This window comes from Cervus canadensis, chromosome 6 (genome assembly GCF_019320065.1).
Source record: "Cervus canadensis isolate Bull #8, Minnesota chromosome 6, ASM1932006v1, whole genome shotgun sequence".
NCBI classification, from domain to species: Eukaryota; Metazoa; Chordata; class Mammalia; order Artiodactyla; family Cervidae; genus Cervus; species Cervus canadensis.
Genome location: NC_057391.1, coordinates 8,755,937 through 8,772,401, shown reverse-complemented (window position 1 = coordinate 8,772,401; position 16,465 = coordinate 8,755,937). Strand labels below are relative to the sequence as shown.

At 48.8% G+C, this 16,465-nt stretch overlaps 2 protein-coding genes across 11 annotated transcripts in view; one reads left to right on the top strand and one right to left on the bottom strand.

Moving 5' to 3' along the window:
• LHFPL2 (LHFPL tetraspan subfamily member 2) overlaps positions 1–16,465 on the top strand; it is a 169,891-nt gene that overhangs the window by 139,999 nt on the left and 13,427 nt on the right. For all 8 annotated transcript variants that reach the window (XM_043470737.1, XM_043470731.1, XM_043470732.1 and 5 more), the window contains one exon: positions 5,312–5,925. In XM_043470737.1, coding sequence (XP_043326672.1) covers positions 5,496–5,925 — 430 coding nt within the window. In that variant the 5' untranslated portion in view covers positions 5,312–5,495. The remainder of the gene's footprint in view (positions 1–5,311; positions 5,926–16,465) is intronic.
• Positions 11,894–16,465, bottom strand: part of SCAMP1 (secretory carrier membrane protein 1) — a 149,757-nt gene continuing 145,185 nt past the window's right edge. For all 3 annotated transcript variants that reach the window (XM_043470729.1, XM_043470727.1, XM_043470730.1), the window contains one exon: positions 11,894–12,016. In XM_043470729.1, the coding sequence (XP_043326664.1) occupies positions 12,002–12,016 (15 nt within the window). In that variant the 3' untranslated portion in view covers positions 11,894–12,001. The remainder of the gene's footprint in view (positions 12,017–16,465) is intronic.

Below are 16,465 nucleotides of genomic sequence, written 5' to 3'. Positions count from 1 at the left end.
ACTGTGACACCAGACCCACCTCCCCCCACACACCGTCCCAGGAGCTCTTTAAAAAAGAGGATCCTGAAACCTAAAGGAGTGGAATGGGGTGGGGGTGTGAGGAAGGTTCAAGAGAGCGGGGACATGTGCACACTTATGGCTGACTCATGTTGTTATATGGCAGAAACCAGCATAATGTTTTAAAACAATCATCCTCCAATTAAAATTTTAAAAAACCAAAGTGATGAATATTCAAAACTCCAAAAAAAAAGAAGAGAAACTAGAGTTCTGGACTTCCTTGGTGGGCAGGGGGCTAAGAAGCCACCTGCCAACCCAGGGGCCACAGCTCGACCCCTGGTCCGAGAAGATTCCACCCGCCTCAGAGCAGCTAAGCCCATGCACCACAGCTACTGAAGCCTGGGCCCTAGAGCCCATAAGGCACAACTAATGAGCCTGTGAGCCTCAACTACTGAAGCCTGGGCCCTAGAGCCTGTGCTCTGCAACAAGAGGAACCACTGCGATGAGAAGCCCGCCCACCGCAGCTAGAGAAAGCAGCATCGGAGACCCGGCCCAGCCATAAACAACAACAAAGGAGAGTCCTACCCAGAGCAGCTTTCTGCTCACTTCCTCACCAAAATATGATTTTATTAGGACTGGAGAGGACCATACAGACTGATCTTTTTTTGTCTCTCTTTGTACACACACGTATAACACTTACACATGTGTATACATAGATGTATGTGTCAAGTTCCTCTGATTCTGAGGTGTAGCCTCAGTCATATTCCTCCCAAATGTGATCCAGTGGGAATTACACAGCATCACCTATGAAGGATTCTTACCAAAAATGTTTAAGCTGAATCTAAACGAGCCTTTAGATTTAATTTCCATTTTCTCTATGATAAAGGATAGAGGACAAGTTTAAATGGCATCATGAGGAAATAGACAAATCAGATTGCTGGGTAACCTGAAAGACAACTGGCCTGGTATCTTCAAATAAGTCAGTGTCAAGGGGAAAAAATAAAGGCAGAGCAAGGTAGGTTAGGGACGGAAGGACTGACTATTTTCTGACTAAAAAAGATTAAAAACATAATTAAAAGCAATGCATGAGCCTCTGTTGAGTCATGGTTTTATGAAAACAGCTATAAAAATTGGGGCAGGGTAGTGAAATTTGAGTGTGGACCAGGCTTTAGGATATAAGGAAATTATTGTCAGTTTTCTTGGGTGTGTTAATTTTATTGTGGTTATGTAGGAGAATGTCCTCACTTTTAGGAGGTATAGGCAGAAGTGTTTAGGGGTGAAGCGTCAAGACATCTGTAACTCATTTTCAAACGGTCCAGGGAAAAACTGTTTGTGTGTGAGTGTGTGGGCTGTGGATGGAACCGACAGGGCAGCGTGCAAGCCAGCATTCAGTCCCCAGTGCTCACTGTCCATTTTCTTCACCTTCTGTCTGTGCTGGCAGGGTTGTCTTAATGAAGTTGAAACACAGCACCCAGGTGAGTGAGGCCGTGCTGTTCTCCAAACCGTGGTTTGCATGGCCGCCTTCTCGGGCACCGCTGCTGGCATGAGGGTGGAGAGGTGGGCATGCCAGGCAGCTCCGCTCCCAGCGCCCCACAGAGGCAGCATTGACGCAAGGCCCCTCGGCCTGCCCCTCCTTTCCAGAGGCTGTGGCTTTGCTCCCCAGCTTCCAGACTGTAATCTCTTAGGGCAGTTCCGCCCGAATGCACTCTCGTCCCTTCTCACTGACAGCAGGAAGCTGCCAAGGAAAGGACCCCGTTCAGCTCTGCTAACACCACCCCCTTCTTTTAAATAGTAGGGATCTGTGGAGGGGTGTGCTGACGCCCGTGGACCACCCACTCGTCACTTATCTTGGTACTGTATTCTGACTGTGGTATATTACTCTAGGTTTCTGCCAAAGTCTCATTTGTTTAGGGTTGTTGTTTTTTTGTTTGTTTGTTTTTTGTTTATCCCTTGCTAAGAGGCTTTCCTCTGTGGACTAGCATAATTTTCTGAAAGTCAGAGGGCTGTCCACATTATCCACAAACACCAGGGATGTGGTAGTAAAGCCAAGCATCCTGGAGGGGACATGTGTTTAGTGGCCGGTAGAGAGAAGATGTTTACATGGAAGCTCAGCAAGGGTCTGGTCTCGTTATGTGATCTTTGGAGGAGTGGGAATCGCAGTGAACAGCAGGGAGGGCTGCGAAGGAGCTCTGTGCCAAATCCCGGGTTAACGAGATCTGTACCCCGGATCTTGTTCCCTTTGAAGTGGCTCTTATCTCAGGGCACACTTTCCCCGCTGGCGCGTTTTACAGAGTGCAGAGCGCTGGAGAAGCCCCTTGCTGCCTTTCCCTGACCCAAGGACTTTTCTTGGATCCTCAGGAAAGCCAGTTTTTGTCAGCCTTGCATATCATGGCTATTCCTCTAAAGTAGTCATTAGCAGACTTGCTGAGGAGACCAAAGCATCTTATCTCCCTTTTCCAAACAGAAAAGTGAAGGTCTCATTCCAGCCACTCTGGTGTGGCTACAATGATCTGGTGTAGTGGAGGGGGGACTTGTTTTAGCACAGATGGACAGGGAACTGAATTTTCTGATTTTACACACAGGGGTCCTTGAATAATTCTGCCTTAAATTTGGCAAGAACCATTGCTAAGAACCGTGCTAAGCCTAAATGCGCCTTCTTCCCTTCTGAAGTTTCACATCCTTTCTCTTTAGAAGTCGCAGCCTAATCCCACCCCTGGCTCGAAGCTGAGCTTGTTGAGCAGGACATTGTACATTTGGCGTCTTCATTAAGATCCCAGTCACTTGAGAGGCTGTAGCAGAGCCTGAGGTTCTGCAAGAGGACAAATATGTAAAGGTTTTATATTCACATTGAAAAAGTGCCGCTGAACAGTAGAAGGGCAGGGATTGACAGCAACTGGGGGCACCGGTAAACTGGCTTTCTAATCAAATGGGGAGCTTCCCAGGTGGTTCTAGTGGTAAAGAGCCCGCCTGCCGATGCGGGAGACACAAGAGATGTGGGTTGGATCCCTGGAGGATCTCTGGAGGATCCCCTGGAGGAGAGCATAGCAACCCCTCCAGTATCCTTGCCTGGAGAATCCCACAGGGGGCTACAGTCCATGGGGTCGCAAAAGGGTTGGACATGACTGTGCAGACCAGAGAACCAAGTGGGAAGGTTGGATAGAGCTTCTTTTTCTAACAAGCAGACTCTCCACCTGAGAATTAGAAGTGTTTGTAAGCCTGGTGGGTGGGAACTGTTTGGATGAAGCGGGGGTTCCTCGTGGGAGTCATCCTAGCTTGTTTTCTTGTTCTCTTTTGAAATGATCACTTTCATTATACACAGACCTCCTCCAGAGCTCTTCCGCATTGGTAACTTCTTACTCAAAAGCCATTTCTATTTGGTAATACGGGGTGAGAGAGTAAGAATGACTGAGAGAGAATCAATTATACTTCTGGCCTCATGCTAATTTATTTTCCCCAGCTGAGTTTGTCAGCTGTGTTAGGCAGTAGGGAAACAGGAAGTAAGACCCAGGACCTCACCCTCAAAGCCCACCAGGGAAGCTTGGACACCAGGAGTGACCTCATCCATCTCTAAATAGCCTGGGCTTGATCCTCCTCTATGTGTTAGGGCCAAGCTTCAGTTACCACTGAGCACTTTCACTGGCTAAACCATTGTCTGACCAGTCTCAGCCCTGTTGGGGAAAAACTGTTGAGGCAAAGGAGTTGGTGTTTACTGAGCACTTACTGTGCCAGGCGCTTTCACGGCTTCTTGCTTAATTCTTACAACGGTGTCGTGAGGCAGGGGCCCCTCTCTTTCTCCACGTGGTCCATGAGGGAGCTGACAGCTAAGGCTCCGAGAAGCTAGGTGCTGTGTGTCCGGGAACCTTTGCGGTGCAACACACCATCTCTCCCTTCCCCAGTGCTACACACACACACACACACACACACACACACGCACACACACGCACATATGCGTATGTACGCCAGTTAAGTTCCTCTGTTCCTAGCTTTGCACTAGCTAATTTCTCAAAACATCATCTTGTGTAAGTGTTAAACCCACTGTTTTATAAGTCATCACCGCTTACTAGACTGTGAGCCAGCATGGTGCTGAAGCTTTGACACCCACTCCCTTCTCCCACTTCCTCCCTCCCGCATAACTCCCTGCTCAGCCATGGCCCACATGCCACCAGGCTCTCTGCAGTTCTTAGGGAGTTGATGTGACCTGGGTTAATAAGTAATCACTCAGAACAGAGCCATGCGCCCGATGTCCATTGCGAGCTGTGGGATTTTCCTGACCTCGGGGGAGGGAGGGCACGGGGAGAGGCAGGAAGACGGGGCTGTGAGGAGCCCTGTGGCCCATTTCAGGGTTCAGGCCTCCCTGAAGGAGGTTTGGGCCGTTAGAGCAGGGCCCTCTGGTAATGAAGCCAGCCGTTTGTCCTTGGGAACAGAATGAGGCCTTGTGAGACCAGAAACAATGGGCGTGTTGAGTTTCAGACCTGGTATGAACCGAAGCTCAGGCAGAGGCCCTGTGATGGATCGGGACAGTTCAAGGATGCAGGGCTCTGTTGTCAACACGTCCCCTACTTAGTCAGCGGTCATTAATGCCCCTGTTTCGAATAATTCCCACAAGTAAGTCAACAGTTCTTGGAGGTTTTTTTTTTCCTCCTCCTTCTTTGCATTTTAACTTCTGTAGCTTATTTTGTCTAAAAATCACCCGGTGAGAAATGCATGAAAAATAAGTTTGGGTGGCAAAGTTTTATTATTTATCATGGCATTATTTTCCTTTTAAATTCTCCATTACCTCTGAAGCAAACATTTTCTCTTGTGTCTCTGCTGCTACGTTGATTCCCAGACAGTAAAATTGGGAGTTGCAAAAGCTGCTAAGAAACAAAAGCTTTTGGTACAAATTTGGCAGACTTAGCTCATCTGGTACCAAGTCCTGCAAACTTGTAAATCGCGGCTCGTCCGTGGACACAGTACCCTAGCAGCCTGTCTTGATCTGTCCGAATGCAGCCTGTGCAGCTGGACTTTTTCTAGAAAGATGTAACGGAGCAGGAGCGGCGTCCCAAGAGCGCACAGCCGGGCCGGAGCCCGGCGCGCAGGATGCCCCGGGGGGTGAGCAGTGCAGCTTAGAGATAAGGGGCACCACAGACGCTTCTGGGAGCGCCCTGGAAACAAAGAAACCGGCCAGCTCGCGGAGGGGGCGGCGTGTCGGCGTGGCGCGGGGCTCGCCAGGGCGCGGGCGCGCACCGGGGTCCCGACCCGCCAGTGGGCGGGCGGGCGGCCGGGGCGGGGCGGGGCCGGCGCCGCTCACCGCCCTCCTCTCGTCTCTCCGCAGGTGAGGCTGCGGCCACGGAGCTGCGACATGGCAGCATGACAGCCCCGGAGCGCGCTGCCCGACGACGCCGGGACGAGGGAGCCCCCGCCTGAGCCGCCTTCCCGCGCCTTTCCCGCTGCGCCGCCCGGCTCGCGGCGCTTGCCGACCCCTTGGACTCCCGACTCCCTCCGCCTTCAGCATCAATATGTGTCATGTCATTGTCACCTGTCGCTCGATGCTCTGGACCCTCCTGAGTATTGTGGTGGCGTTCGCCGAGCTCATCGCCTTCATGAGCGCAGACTGGCTGATCGGGAAAGCCAAGCCCCGCGGCAGCGCCGAGCCGGGCGAGCAGGGCGCGGGCCCCCCGGAGCCCTACCACCCCACGCTGGGCATCTACGCCCGCTGCATCCGGAACCCCGGCGTGCAGCACCTCCCGCGCGAGACGCTGTGCGGGCCCTACGCTGAGAGCTTCGGCGAGATCGCCAGCGGCTTCTGGCAGGCCACCGCTATCTTCTTAGCCGTGGGCATCTTCATTCTGTGCACTGTGGCCCTGGTGTCTGTCTTCACCATGTGTGTGCAGAGCATCATGAAGAAAAGCATCTTCAACGTCTGTGGGCTGCTGCAAGGCATCGCAGGTAAGCGTGCGCGGAGGGGAGGGGGCCCGGAGCCACGTGCGTGCCGCTGCGTGTGCGCGGCACGCCCACGGCCCACTCCTTCGCTGCGTGTGCGTCTTTAGGAGCGCTCTTCTCTCCGGGCTAGGCTTTTCCCTAGTCCCCTGAAGCAAAGGCAAGGCTGTTCTCCGCTCTCCCCTGCTCATCTTCTTAGCCTGTAGCCCCGGGTTCTAAGTTGCTGGGTTTTGTTTGAGAAAGCTGCCACGGGGCTTGGCTTTCCTGATCAGCCATTCTGCGCGCAAGAAGGCAATAAGCTCGGCAAACAAATGAGCTCCTACTTTTTGCTTTTCCCACTAAATTAAAAGCATGCTTTCCGCCCTCGGGCGTCCAGGGAGGAATTGCGGTGAGGAGGCCCCCTGCAGTGAACTGTGTCCTGGGACCACTGTAAGGGAGGGGCCGCCGTTCCCAGGCAGTGAGCCGGCCGCTGCCGCCCACCCCGCCCCCACCGCCCCATCCCCGCTGCGGGATGACTTCAGCTTTGGGCGGGGAGGACGCGGGGCTGGGAGGGAATGAGTATCCCGCTGCTGTGTTTAATAACTATTCTGGTTTAAACTGACTGTCTCCTGGAGCCTGACAGAATGTTCTGTGCACTCGGATCAGAAATTACAAACTAACTCTCCCACTTTCTGGGAGTTTCTCACTAATGAGCTTGTTAGTAGTGGGTGGAAAGAGAAGTATGAGCGCCTTACAGAGATCCCAGAGGGGAGGCTGTAAGCGCCAAGAAGACTTCCACCAGCATTTTCACAGGCTGTGCCATGTGGGGTTAAACAGTGGATCTGGAACCAAGAGGGTTATCAGTCTGTCCACACTCAAGGGACTTGTTCTGGGTGGCAGATACACACACACCCCCACACAGCAGAGTTTGCAGACATCCTCAGGAAGCAGAGAAATAGACTCTTGCTTTGATTCTCAAGGGGAAAATCCACTTCTTAAACAACTGCAACCAAAGTATTTCTTAATCTGAACTCTGACGAGAGAGACAGCAGGCCACCCCCACCTGTCATTGAAGGGCACATCCCGCAGCTGTGAGCCGGGCTGCGGACGGTGAAGATAAGCTCTGAGCCTGGCGCGAGGCCTGTGAAGCAGCAGACCCCGAATGAAGCAGCTCTCCCCTGCTTTATGGCGAGCTCTTGAGCTCAGCAGGGCCGGCTTCCAAACACACAGGTCCAACAACAGTTCTTTCCCAAACCCAGCTGATAAGGTGTTTTCCTTGCTCAGACCTTAGGGGGCCCCATGTGTGCGTGTTGGGGAGAGGGTAGTGGGCCCGAAGGAATGACAGAGGACCTGCGCCACACTCCTGCTGCTTCTGTGTGGGGGGTACACTCATGACGATCTCAGGACCCCCATCTCTTTCTCTGCCAGGACCAGGCGTACCATGAGAGACCCAGGCACTAAGGCACTCAGGGAATTTGGGAGGCCAGGATTCTGATTTTCAGCTTTGCTACTGACTTGCACTTTCACTCGAGATAAATGCACCCAGTTCTCTGGATGTTGGCATTCCTCTTCTTAAAGATCAAGAGATTGGAAAATATGATCTGATCTTAGAGCTTTGCTTCTGTGAAACTCATTGTCCTTCTTTTGATTGACTCCTCAAATCTGACACTCATCCCCTTCGGCTTGGCCTTTCACCTCCAAAAATGTTCAGTAAGCTAGGTTTCCATACTGGATTATCTTTTTCTTCTCAGAGAAAAGTCCCTACTTTATTCCCCGAGGCACACAGTGCCTCAGGGGTGCACGAGTGTGTGTGTGTGTGTGTGTGTGTGTGTGTCTTAAAACTTTTGCTGAGGAGTGTTACCAAAGTGCTACCAAAGCTTTTTGAAAAGTCAAAATAAACATGTAGATGAAGGGAAGCCAATTTACACAAATTATTAGTCCTGTTGAAGAGCCCTGGTTGACCAGAGAGCAGTTATTTCTGCTCAGTTTGCCATGACTATGATGTATTTGCTCATCTCCTGTGATTTCATGACTTCATTATGAGTTTTATCAATATGCTGGTATGCAGATAAGACTTCTGGTTTGTCATCCCTAGGAATGTTTTTCATCCTGAGAAACAGTGCCTTTCAGCCAAGGGATAGCCATTTATAGTAGGATGGGACATCTTGGGACGTACCATCACAATCAGTCTTTTGCAATCACTTTGCAGATTATAGATATCCTTCGGTCTCAAAGACTGTTTACCCATAGTTTTTAATAAGGTGTTATTCCAGTGAACTTTAGTCTCTAAGAATGTGGATTAGTCCACCAAGTCTTTTGGTGCTCTTGTTTGCTATTTCACATAAATGGCAAGAGTGTTCATTTTGGCACAGAGATGAGTACATATTTTAGGTATTATTCATACACTCCAATGAGTTATTCTTGACGTTTCTCTTTCTCTCCGTACCAGGCCTCTAGGAAGAAGGGCTGGGGAGAAGGGAGTACCAACCCAAGATACTGGTCTATTGGTCACCTGTCTCCAGAAGTCTTGATTTTCTAAAAGCTTGCTCCTCATTTCTTTCACTCATCTTCCCCATGCACACATATGTAATCTCAGAATGCCTGAAATTACTAAAAATTGACCGAAAGCAAAGATTCCTGTACAGTTAGGTCCTGCCTCTCTAGGGACCACTGATCTAAGGCTACGAAAAGGGGTTTCTCTTCACCGCCCAGCCCAGCAGCACCCCTCTGAGAAGAAATCAAGGGAAAGATGAACCGAACGTTTTCTGGTCAGACAGCTCCCTCATGGTGGGCGGGGGCCACATCTGTTAGATTTCCAGTGGGCTCTTTCTCCTCTGATAACAGGGCCCCACCAGGCAGTGCAAGCCAGCGTCAATGGGACATGTGGCCCTTGAGTCTGTGGCGCAGAGAGTTTGCCCCCGAGTGTCCAGAGCAGACCACTGGCTTTCTGCCCTCTTGGCCAGTCTGTAAGGGAATCTGGACAGGCCCCAGCCTCAGCTAAGGACTTGCTGCAGCTGTGAGCATCAGTCTCGCCTCTCCCTCCACGCCCTCTCTCAACCCGGCATCTATTCAACATTGAAACCAATGGTGAGAGAGGAGGCTGAGCAACCTCTCAAGGATTCTAGAGCAACCAAAGGATTCTCTAGAAATATCCTCAGACTGTGTTTGTTCTCACAACTTGCATTTTGGCAAAAAGGACATTTTTTTTTGTAAAATATAACTGGGTGAAAAATTACAAGCTATCATATATTGGGAGATCAAACCAGTCAGTCCTCAGTGGGAGGACTGATGCTGAAGCTCCAATACTTTGGCCACCTGATGCGAAGAGCTGACTCTTTGGAAAAGACCCTGATGCTGGGAAGGATTGAAGGCAGGAGGAGAAAGGGAACGACAGAGGATGAGATGGTTGGATGGCATCAGCAACTCAATGGACATAAGTTTGAGCAAGCTCCAAGAGATAGTGAAGGACAGGGAAGCCTAGCGTGCTGCAGTCCATGGGGTCACAAAGAGTCAGACATGACTGAGCGACTGAACAAGAACAATATATTCCTTTACTATGCCTAATCTTTTTTTTTTTTCATTTATTTTTATTAGTTGGAGGCTAATTACTTTACAATATTGAAGTGGGTTTTGTCATACATTGACATGAATCAGCCATGGAGTTACATGTATTCCCCATCCCGATCCCCCCTCCCACCTCCCTCTCCACCCGATTCCTCTGGGTCTTCCCAGTGCACCAGGCCCGAGCACTTGTCTCATGTACTATGTCTAATCTTAAAGGCCACAGGCTTGTATAGCTGTCACTGTTCATAGTATAACACAAGTCATCAAAATCTTAGTATTTTGATTTTAGAAGTTGGGTGTAAAAGAATATACCTCACTGAAAAATCTCAAAATCTGTTACTTAAAAAAAAAAAAAAAAAAGCTATTGACTGTTAAGCGAATCCAGATGGCAGGATTTGCCCTTACGGCCTCACCTCGTGGTGGCACCCAGCCGACACTTCCAAAACGCTCACGCACAAATGCCCTGGCTGTTCAGAGCTTTCTGTCCGCAGCAGGTGGAGCTCAAGCCTCACCTGGCCCTGGATCAGCCCTGACCTCACCGTGAAGTGTCTGTGAAACGTTGGCCAGTTTTCTCACTTGGAAAATGGGTTTAATAGGAGGACCTATCTCAGGGTTGTTTTGAGGATTAAATGAGATAATATGTGAGAAGGGCTCTTAAGCACGGTGTTTGGCACATGGTAAATAGTAAGTGGTGGCTACATGATGATTATAAAAGTATTTATGCTTTCTTGGCAGGTTTTTAGCATGTTTTTTTGTGTTCCTTAACAACTGCTGCATTCTAAGAAATAGGGGTGTGTTTAGAATTGGCCTTGTTCTGTTGAAACCCAGTGTGACCGCATCGTCTCCCTTCATAGCCTGCCTGTATGGGGACTGATCTTCAGGGCAGCCCTGGGACCCTCACGTGCCTCGGGTGTCCTCGGGCCGGTTTCTGGAGGCTGAGTTGATAGGACAACACAGAACTTCCTCCTCTCACTCCTCTTCCCCTGACACGTACATTCTCCTCCATCCTTTCCTTTCTGGAGGTAGCTTCTGGCCATTGAGTCCTGGTTGCAGGAGGCTTCTCAGGCTCCACTTGCAGGATAAACCATAGGCTGCTTGGTCTTCACTGGGTGAGGGCTCGCCTGGAACTTGGCAGAGCCACCAGCACACGTCAGTTCATAGCCCTCTGGGATTCATTACAAAAGCTGGGGAATCGGCCAGCAGGGTCGTTTTCGCCAGCTGCCTTCCTTAGGCTGTGACCTGGATGTGGTCCACAGCAAAAGTGTAGAATGCAAAGATCCAAGTTTTCCATGACCGCATCAAGCAGTGTGGGTTTGGAAATACACGTAGGGCCCTCTTAGCAGCCCATGGAATCCCCAGTGACCCAGGTTTGGGACGGAGCCACGAGAGTGAGCTCAGGAGCGGGCCCGCTGGCCCCAGCCTGGGCCGTCCCCCGGGGTGGCCACAAGGCGAGACTCCGCGGGAGCTGCCGGCCTGGCTGCCTGCGGGCTTCGGTTTCCCCCACAGGCTCTGTGCTCCTCGTGTCTTGTCGGCTCTCCCGCTTTCCCGTCCCTGTAGCCCTCTGTCTGCACCCATTTCAGCCCAGCAGGACGGCCCCAGCAAGCTGCCCACCCGTCCGGCTGGCTGGCTGGCTGTGGGGCGTGCACGCGGGCATCGCTCCCTCCGTGGGAGCTCCGGGCCGGCCGCGCCGGTTCAGTTTCCTTGGAGGTGAGCCATGACTGAGGGGAAGGAGGACAATATGAGAAAAGATGGGAAAGGGGTGAAAGAAGAATCTTAGAAGACAAGCAGAGTGTTTTGTCTGTGCTGACTGGAGAGTGGCTTTGGTGTGGTCCGGCCCGCGTGAGGAGGTCGGGGTTGTCATGTGAGATGCGCCGTGATTGCCGTGTGGGGCTTGGCATTCTCACTGCGGTTTTTCACAGGGTGAGAGCTAACCATAGCATCAGGACGATAACCAGGACTCAACCATGGTTATGAGTCAGCATGCCATCAATGATGGCAGCATCCATTCTGACATATGCCCTGCCCTACCTGCTCACGCCCAGTCACCAAGTCAGTCACTTGCGAGGAGAGAGAAGAACAAGGGCTTGGGAAGCATGGGGAGGAGGGGAAGAGATTCCTGACTCTCTCAGAGCCCCTTTTCACCCGCTTTTCTCCGAGAAGGTAGTGTGACCTTGATTGCCTGACTTCAAGACACCTTCACAGAAAAGGCATGAGGGAAGTCAAGGGAGCATCCCCTGCTTCTCCTCCTTAGAAGAGGCCCCAGAAGATCTGGCTGTCAAAAGGAGGCTCTGAATTGCTAGCTCTCCAGTCAGAATGCCTCCACCAGAAGTGGGGTCTAACCCTTCTATATCTGAGTCACTTTAATAGGACCACATGTAACGATTCATCCACCTTGAGGAAATGTTAAAATGTCAAAAGGCCAGAATTAAATTTCAATTCAAGGCTCTTTTATTAAATGCCCACTAAATACAAAGACCTCTAGACTCAGGTCTACAATTTCTTGAGTTTCTTTGCTCCCAAGCCATATTAGAGAGTCACTGCTTCAGAAGCTTGTACCCTAGAAAAGCAAACAAAAAGTGTCATCACATATAAAGGGAACAAAAGAGTTCAGCTGTATCATTAGAGGAAAAACTACTGCCTAAGAGCAAGTGGACCAAACATATTAATTTGAAGAATCGGTTGGAAACTCTAGAAGAAAATCGCAAACTCTCTTAAAATTCAGATAGAACATGCAGTTGATACGCAAATGAAGTATTTTGCTATGGTAACCACTTAATTGTAGACAAATAATCTTGTGAGCCATGGATGATCTGTGTTCCAGTAACAAATCATCACTTAAGTATGACTCAGTATTTACACAAGTGGTTCAGGGACTTTTCTAAAAGCTTGATGCCACAGTGGTGGTGGTCTAAGTTTTGATGTCACTTCAGAAGTAACCTGCATCTCCTCTGAAGACTTCTGTGTGCTCAAGCACAGCACAGTTATGAGTTCGGATGTTGTATAGAGGCTTCCCAGTGGTTTTACTAATTGGCCTACAATCCACAATCTCTCTCTTTTTTTTAAGATAGCCCCTAGTACAGATGAAACCTAAACTACACATATTGAGAAAACAAAATCAATATTAAAAACTTCAAACCAAAATACTTAGTGGCTATGTGTTCAGAGTTTAGAAGCCAACATCAGGGCCCTAGTGTTGAAAAGATGGCACCTGCTTTGTTGCAGGAATTACTTAACATTATCTGGATCCCCAAAATCTTTAGTAGACAAGAAATTTACTTACTGCCCTGAAAATTTCAGAGCTCAATAACTACATTCTTACAGTCTCTTGTATTTTGCTATAAACTGTATTTTATTTTTTGCGGCAGCTTATTTTAAGTTATAAGTGTATTTTGGTTATAGTCAAATAGTAGCTCTTTCTAATCCTACATGTTGGATGAATAATTTATCAAGAAATATTTTATTAAGTTCTTCCAGTTGCATAGACACAGTTTAGGAAACACCTTCTCATTTGGAATGCAAAGTAAAATATTATCACTAACTCATGGGAAGGAATAATCTCACTAAATTACTTTGCTGGGCTGCATTTTAACAGTAAGAGTTAAGGCTTTAGAAACTACCAATGAGGTAATTTGCATATAAGCATGAATCATTGCTGAGGAAGGCTTAGGGAGGCTTCAGTGTGGGAGAAACTGCATCTTTCTCATGGATTGTTTCACCACATATTCTAGGGGCGTCTGACAACTCTTAATTGATAGTCATTAATTTTGAGTAATTATAGAAAGAAACTTCCTCTGGGGGGCTTGGCTGCAAGGTCTTTTTATGACAACTATGCTCTGATTGTCTTCCAAAGAATTCTCTTTATTGCTGTGTCATCTTCTCCACCCCCCACCCTAGAAGAGTATTTTTCTTGCCAATTATAATTCCACAGAAGTGTTTTTAGTAGAAAACAAGTGCCCTACTAGACTCCTCCAGGGAGATGGTGTAAGCATTGACAGAAGCTTTATGTAAAAAACTACTGACACCCGATCCTTCACTTGTTCTCTCTTTCCCATCAGAAAATCTTGTTGGTTAAAAGCCTCTAATGTTATTGATCATATACTAAAATAACATGTAGGTATCATCTGCTCTAAGACACTGTGGTTATCAGCTGAAAACCCTTTTCATTACCAGTGAACCTTCTGACCTCTCATTTCTGATCTGGCCTTCAGAGCAGAGTTTTTAAATGTCAAAGTTGGGTCCAGTCTAGTTTATCCATAAACCCTTGAAACTTTAAAATGAGATGCAGTGAAAACAGGTTTAGATTCAGCATTCCAAAGAGATGGAATTCAGAGCCTCTTTACTCTTCCACCTTTTTATTTGTACAGTCAACAAGTGGGCTTTTCAGAGACGTGTCCCCATCCTAACTCAGATCTGCCTCTCTCTCTCTCAAACACACACATCTACACACACACACACACGCCCCAGCAGCCTCTCACTGCCTTAGAACAAATGCCGGTCCACTCTGCTAAGGTTTTGTCAATTAAAAAAAAAACAGTGCACAATGTGAGAGCTGTGAGTTAAGTTTATTTGTGGTAAAATGAGGACTACAGCCTGGGAGACAGCACCTCAGACAGCTCTGAGGAGCTGCTCCACAGCAGTGGGGGGAGGTCAGTATTAGTGATTTTGGTGAAGTGGGATATGCGGGCCAGCACACATTTTTGCACAAGTTTGCTGCTAGCCTGGTGAAGGTTACTGCTAGTCATGAGGAGCAGATTTCTCTGTTAATGAATTTACTGCTTTTCTAGATAAGAAGAGATACAAGAATTGGGGCCCATAAAATCTCCTGAAAATATCACAGAGGGCTTCATTCCCAGTCTCCACCCTGAGCTCTTGTCAGAGGGTGCTGAAGGTCAGCAGCTGCAGTGGCTAGTGACTTCATCCTTGTAGAGGCAGATGGCAAGTGACAGTTTTTAGTTTCTACTAGTCATCAACAAAAACGAGGAAACTAAGGACAGTGTTGTAAGATTTCATAGTGCTGTATGTGTTCAACTTAAAGACCTGTCCTTTATTCTTAGGTTGCCTCCTTTACCCTTTTTTGTTAAAATACCCTTTTTCATGAAATGATGATGAGAGGAGATAATGGTATTTTTAGTGTCCTTGTGTTAGCAACAGAAGAAATATTGACTCCCAGTAAGTTTTATGGCTCCTGTGTTACGGTCTAAAGTCCTAAAGTGTGGGAACCACTCTTCTAGAATATGAGCAAGGAATGCCGCCTGCTGCATACACACTAGATGCTCGATAACTGTTGTTCACTGACAAAAACAGAGTCTGTTCTGTGTTCACTAACCTGTGCTAGAAACTATGAGTTTCTTGGGATTTTGAAAGAGAAAAGGTTGTGGTGAATGCTGCTAAGGCTCAATCCTAACATGGACTCTGCCCTCCTAGACAGCTAGAGCAGAAATAGTAATTAATGCAGTCATCATCCAAAGAACCAGTAAGAATCATTTCAGAGCTGGCTGTCACTAAAACCAAGTTCTGTTTGGGCTTTACAGAATAAATTGTCATTGAAAAATTGAAAGACCTTAGTGGGCAACGTGATTTCAAAAGTAGAGATTCACCCAAGGGGGCATTCATGGGCAGAAGCCCTTGATTTGTGGGATGACTAACACTTTGTTGTATTACACTGGTGTGTGAATACTGCTTGGACAGCCCTGGCTCTGAATGGCTAAGGGGCATTTTGGTGCGGAGAACAGTGTCCGGGCACCTGCAGAAGTCATGCAGGCCGGGGTAGCGTTGCTAACTGAGTGTTGGGGCTTGGGCGGCAAGGACCTGAGTTCTCCTTGGGTGGAAGAGCCTGGGGGGCCCCCGACCTGGTGTCTGTAGTTATCGTAAGCAAGATTTCCTGAGAGCCTGATGCGTTAGACTGAGAGCAGCACTTCCTGGATGCAGACACGGGGACAAAGCCAGTCTCTTGTTAACACAGGACTAACTGAACCTGCTGCGAATAGGTAGTGTGCGAGGGTTCAGGGTTAGGGGGTCAAGATGGGCTCCTCAGCTCTGTTCGTGATTAAGAAGGGCTACTTGGAGGAGGGGAGATGGTTAAACCATGGCCCAGCCTGCACGAGCAAGGATGTAATTTGGAGGCTGTCTGAGCATGCTCTTGGTGCTCAACTTTGTCTAATCAGCTCTATAAGTGTCTCTCCTGGGAGGTTCATAGGATATGGTTTTTTGTGGATCATTTTGTGGATGGCATTAGTATTCTAGGTGGATGTGCAGTTTCAGATGGCTCCCGAGCACACAGACTCTAAGAGCAAAGATTGAAATGTAAACAGGTTATACAGCTTACGGTTATGCAGCTTAAATTTTCTGCCTCTTGTCTGATGGGTTTTGTGCTTTATTTCCAGTTTTCTGCTCACACAGATTCTGCAGGAGAGGGCATCATAGCGAACACTGTGCTGCTTCGACCTTTTGACAGGTTTTCTTTCTGGTTTTTTTTGGCCAGTGATAGCTGTTCCAAGGGGCACCTATACTGCAGTAGCAGGCTGACGACACTGAGACTGCAGTGTGAGACAAGGAGGGGATGGACACCCTTTATCTGGTTGCCGTCTTGCTGCAGGGTTGTCAGGTCAGCCTGCCTGACAGTAGGCGAGCCTTCCCGTCCCCGTCATCCCTGGACAGCAGGCCTCTGGTGTTTCCACTTGACAGCCGCTTGTCATGTGCTCCTGAATGTCTCATAGGTGTAAGCAAGCCGGCTTTGGAGGATTCAGCAACCTCCCCTCCTCAGCTGGACAGACGCTTTTGTTTTGGAAACTAGTCTTTGGTTCACAGTCAAGCAGCAGCCCAGGGTGATGGCTCTGGAGTGGACCGTGGAGCATTGCCGCCTGGATCTGAGTCCCAGCTCCACCATCGATTAGCAGTGTACCCTTACTTCATCCCTCAGCGCCTTGGTGTCCTCATCTGTCTAATGATGAGATTAACAGTACCAACCTCAGAAGATTCCCTCAAGGACTAAAGGAGCTGTATGTAA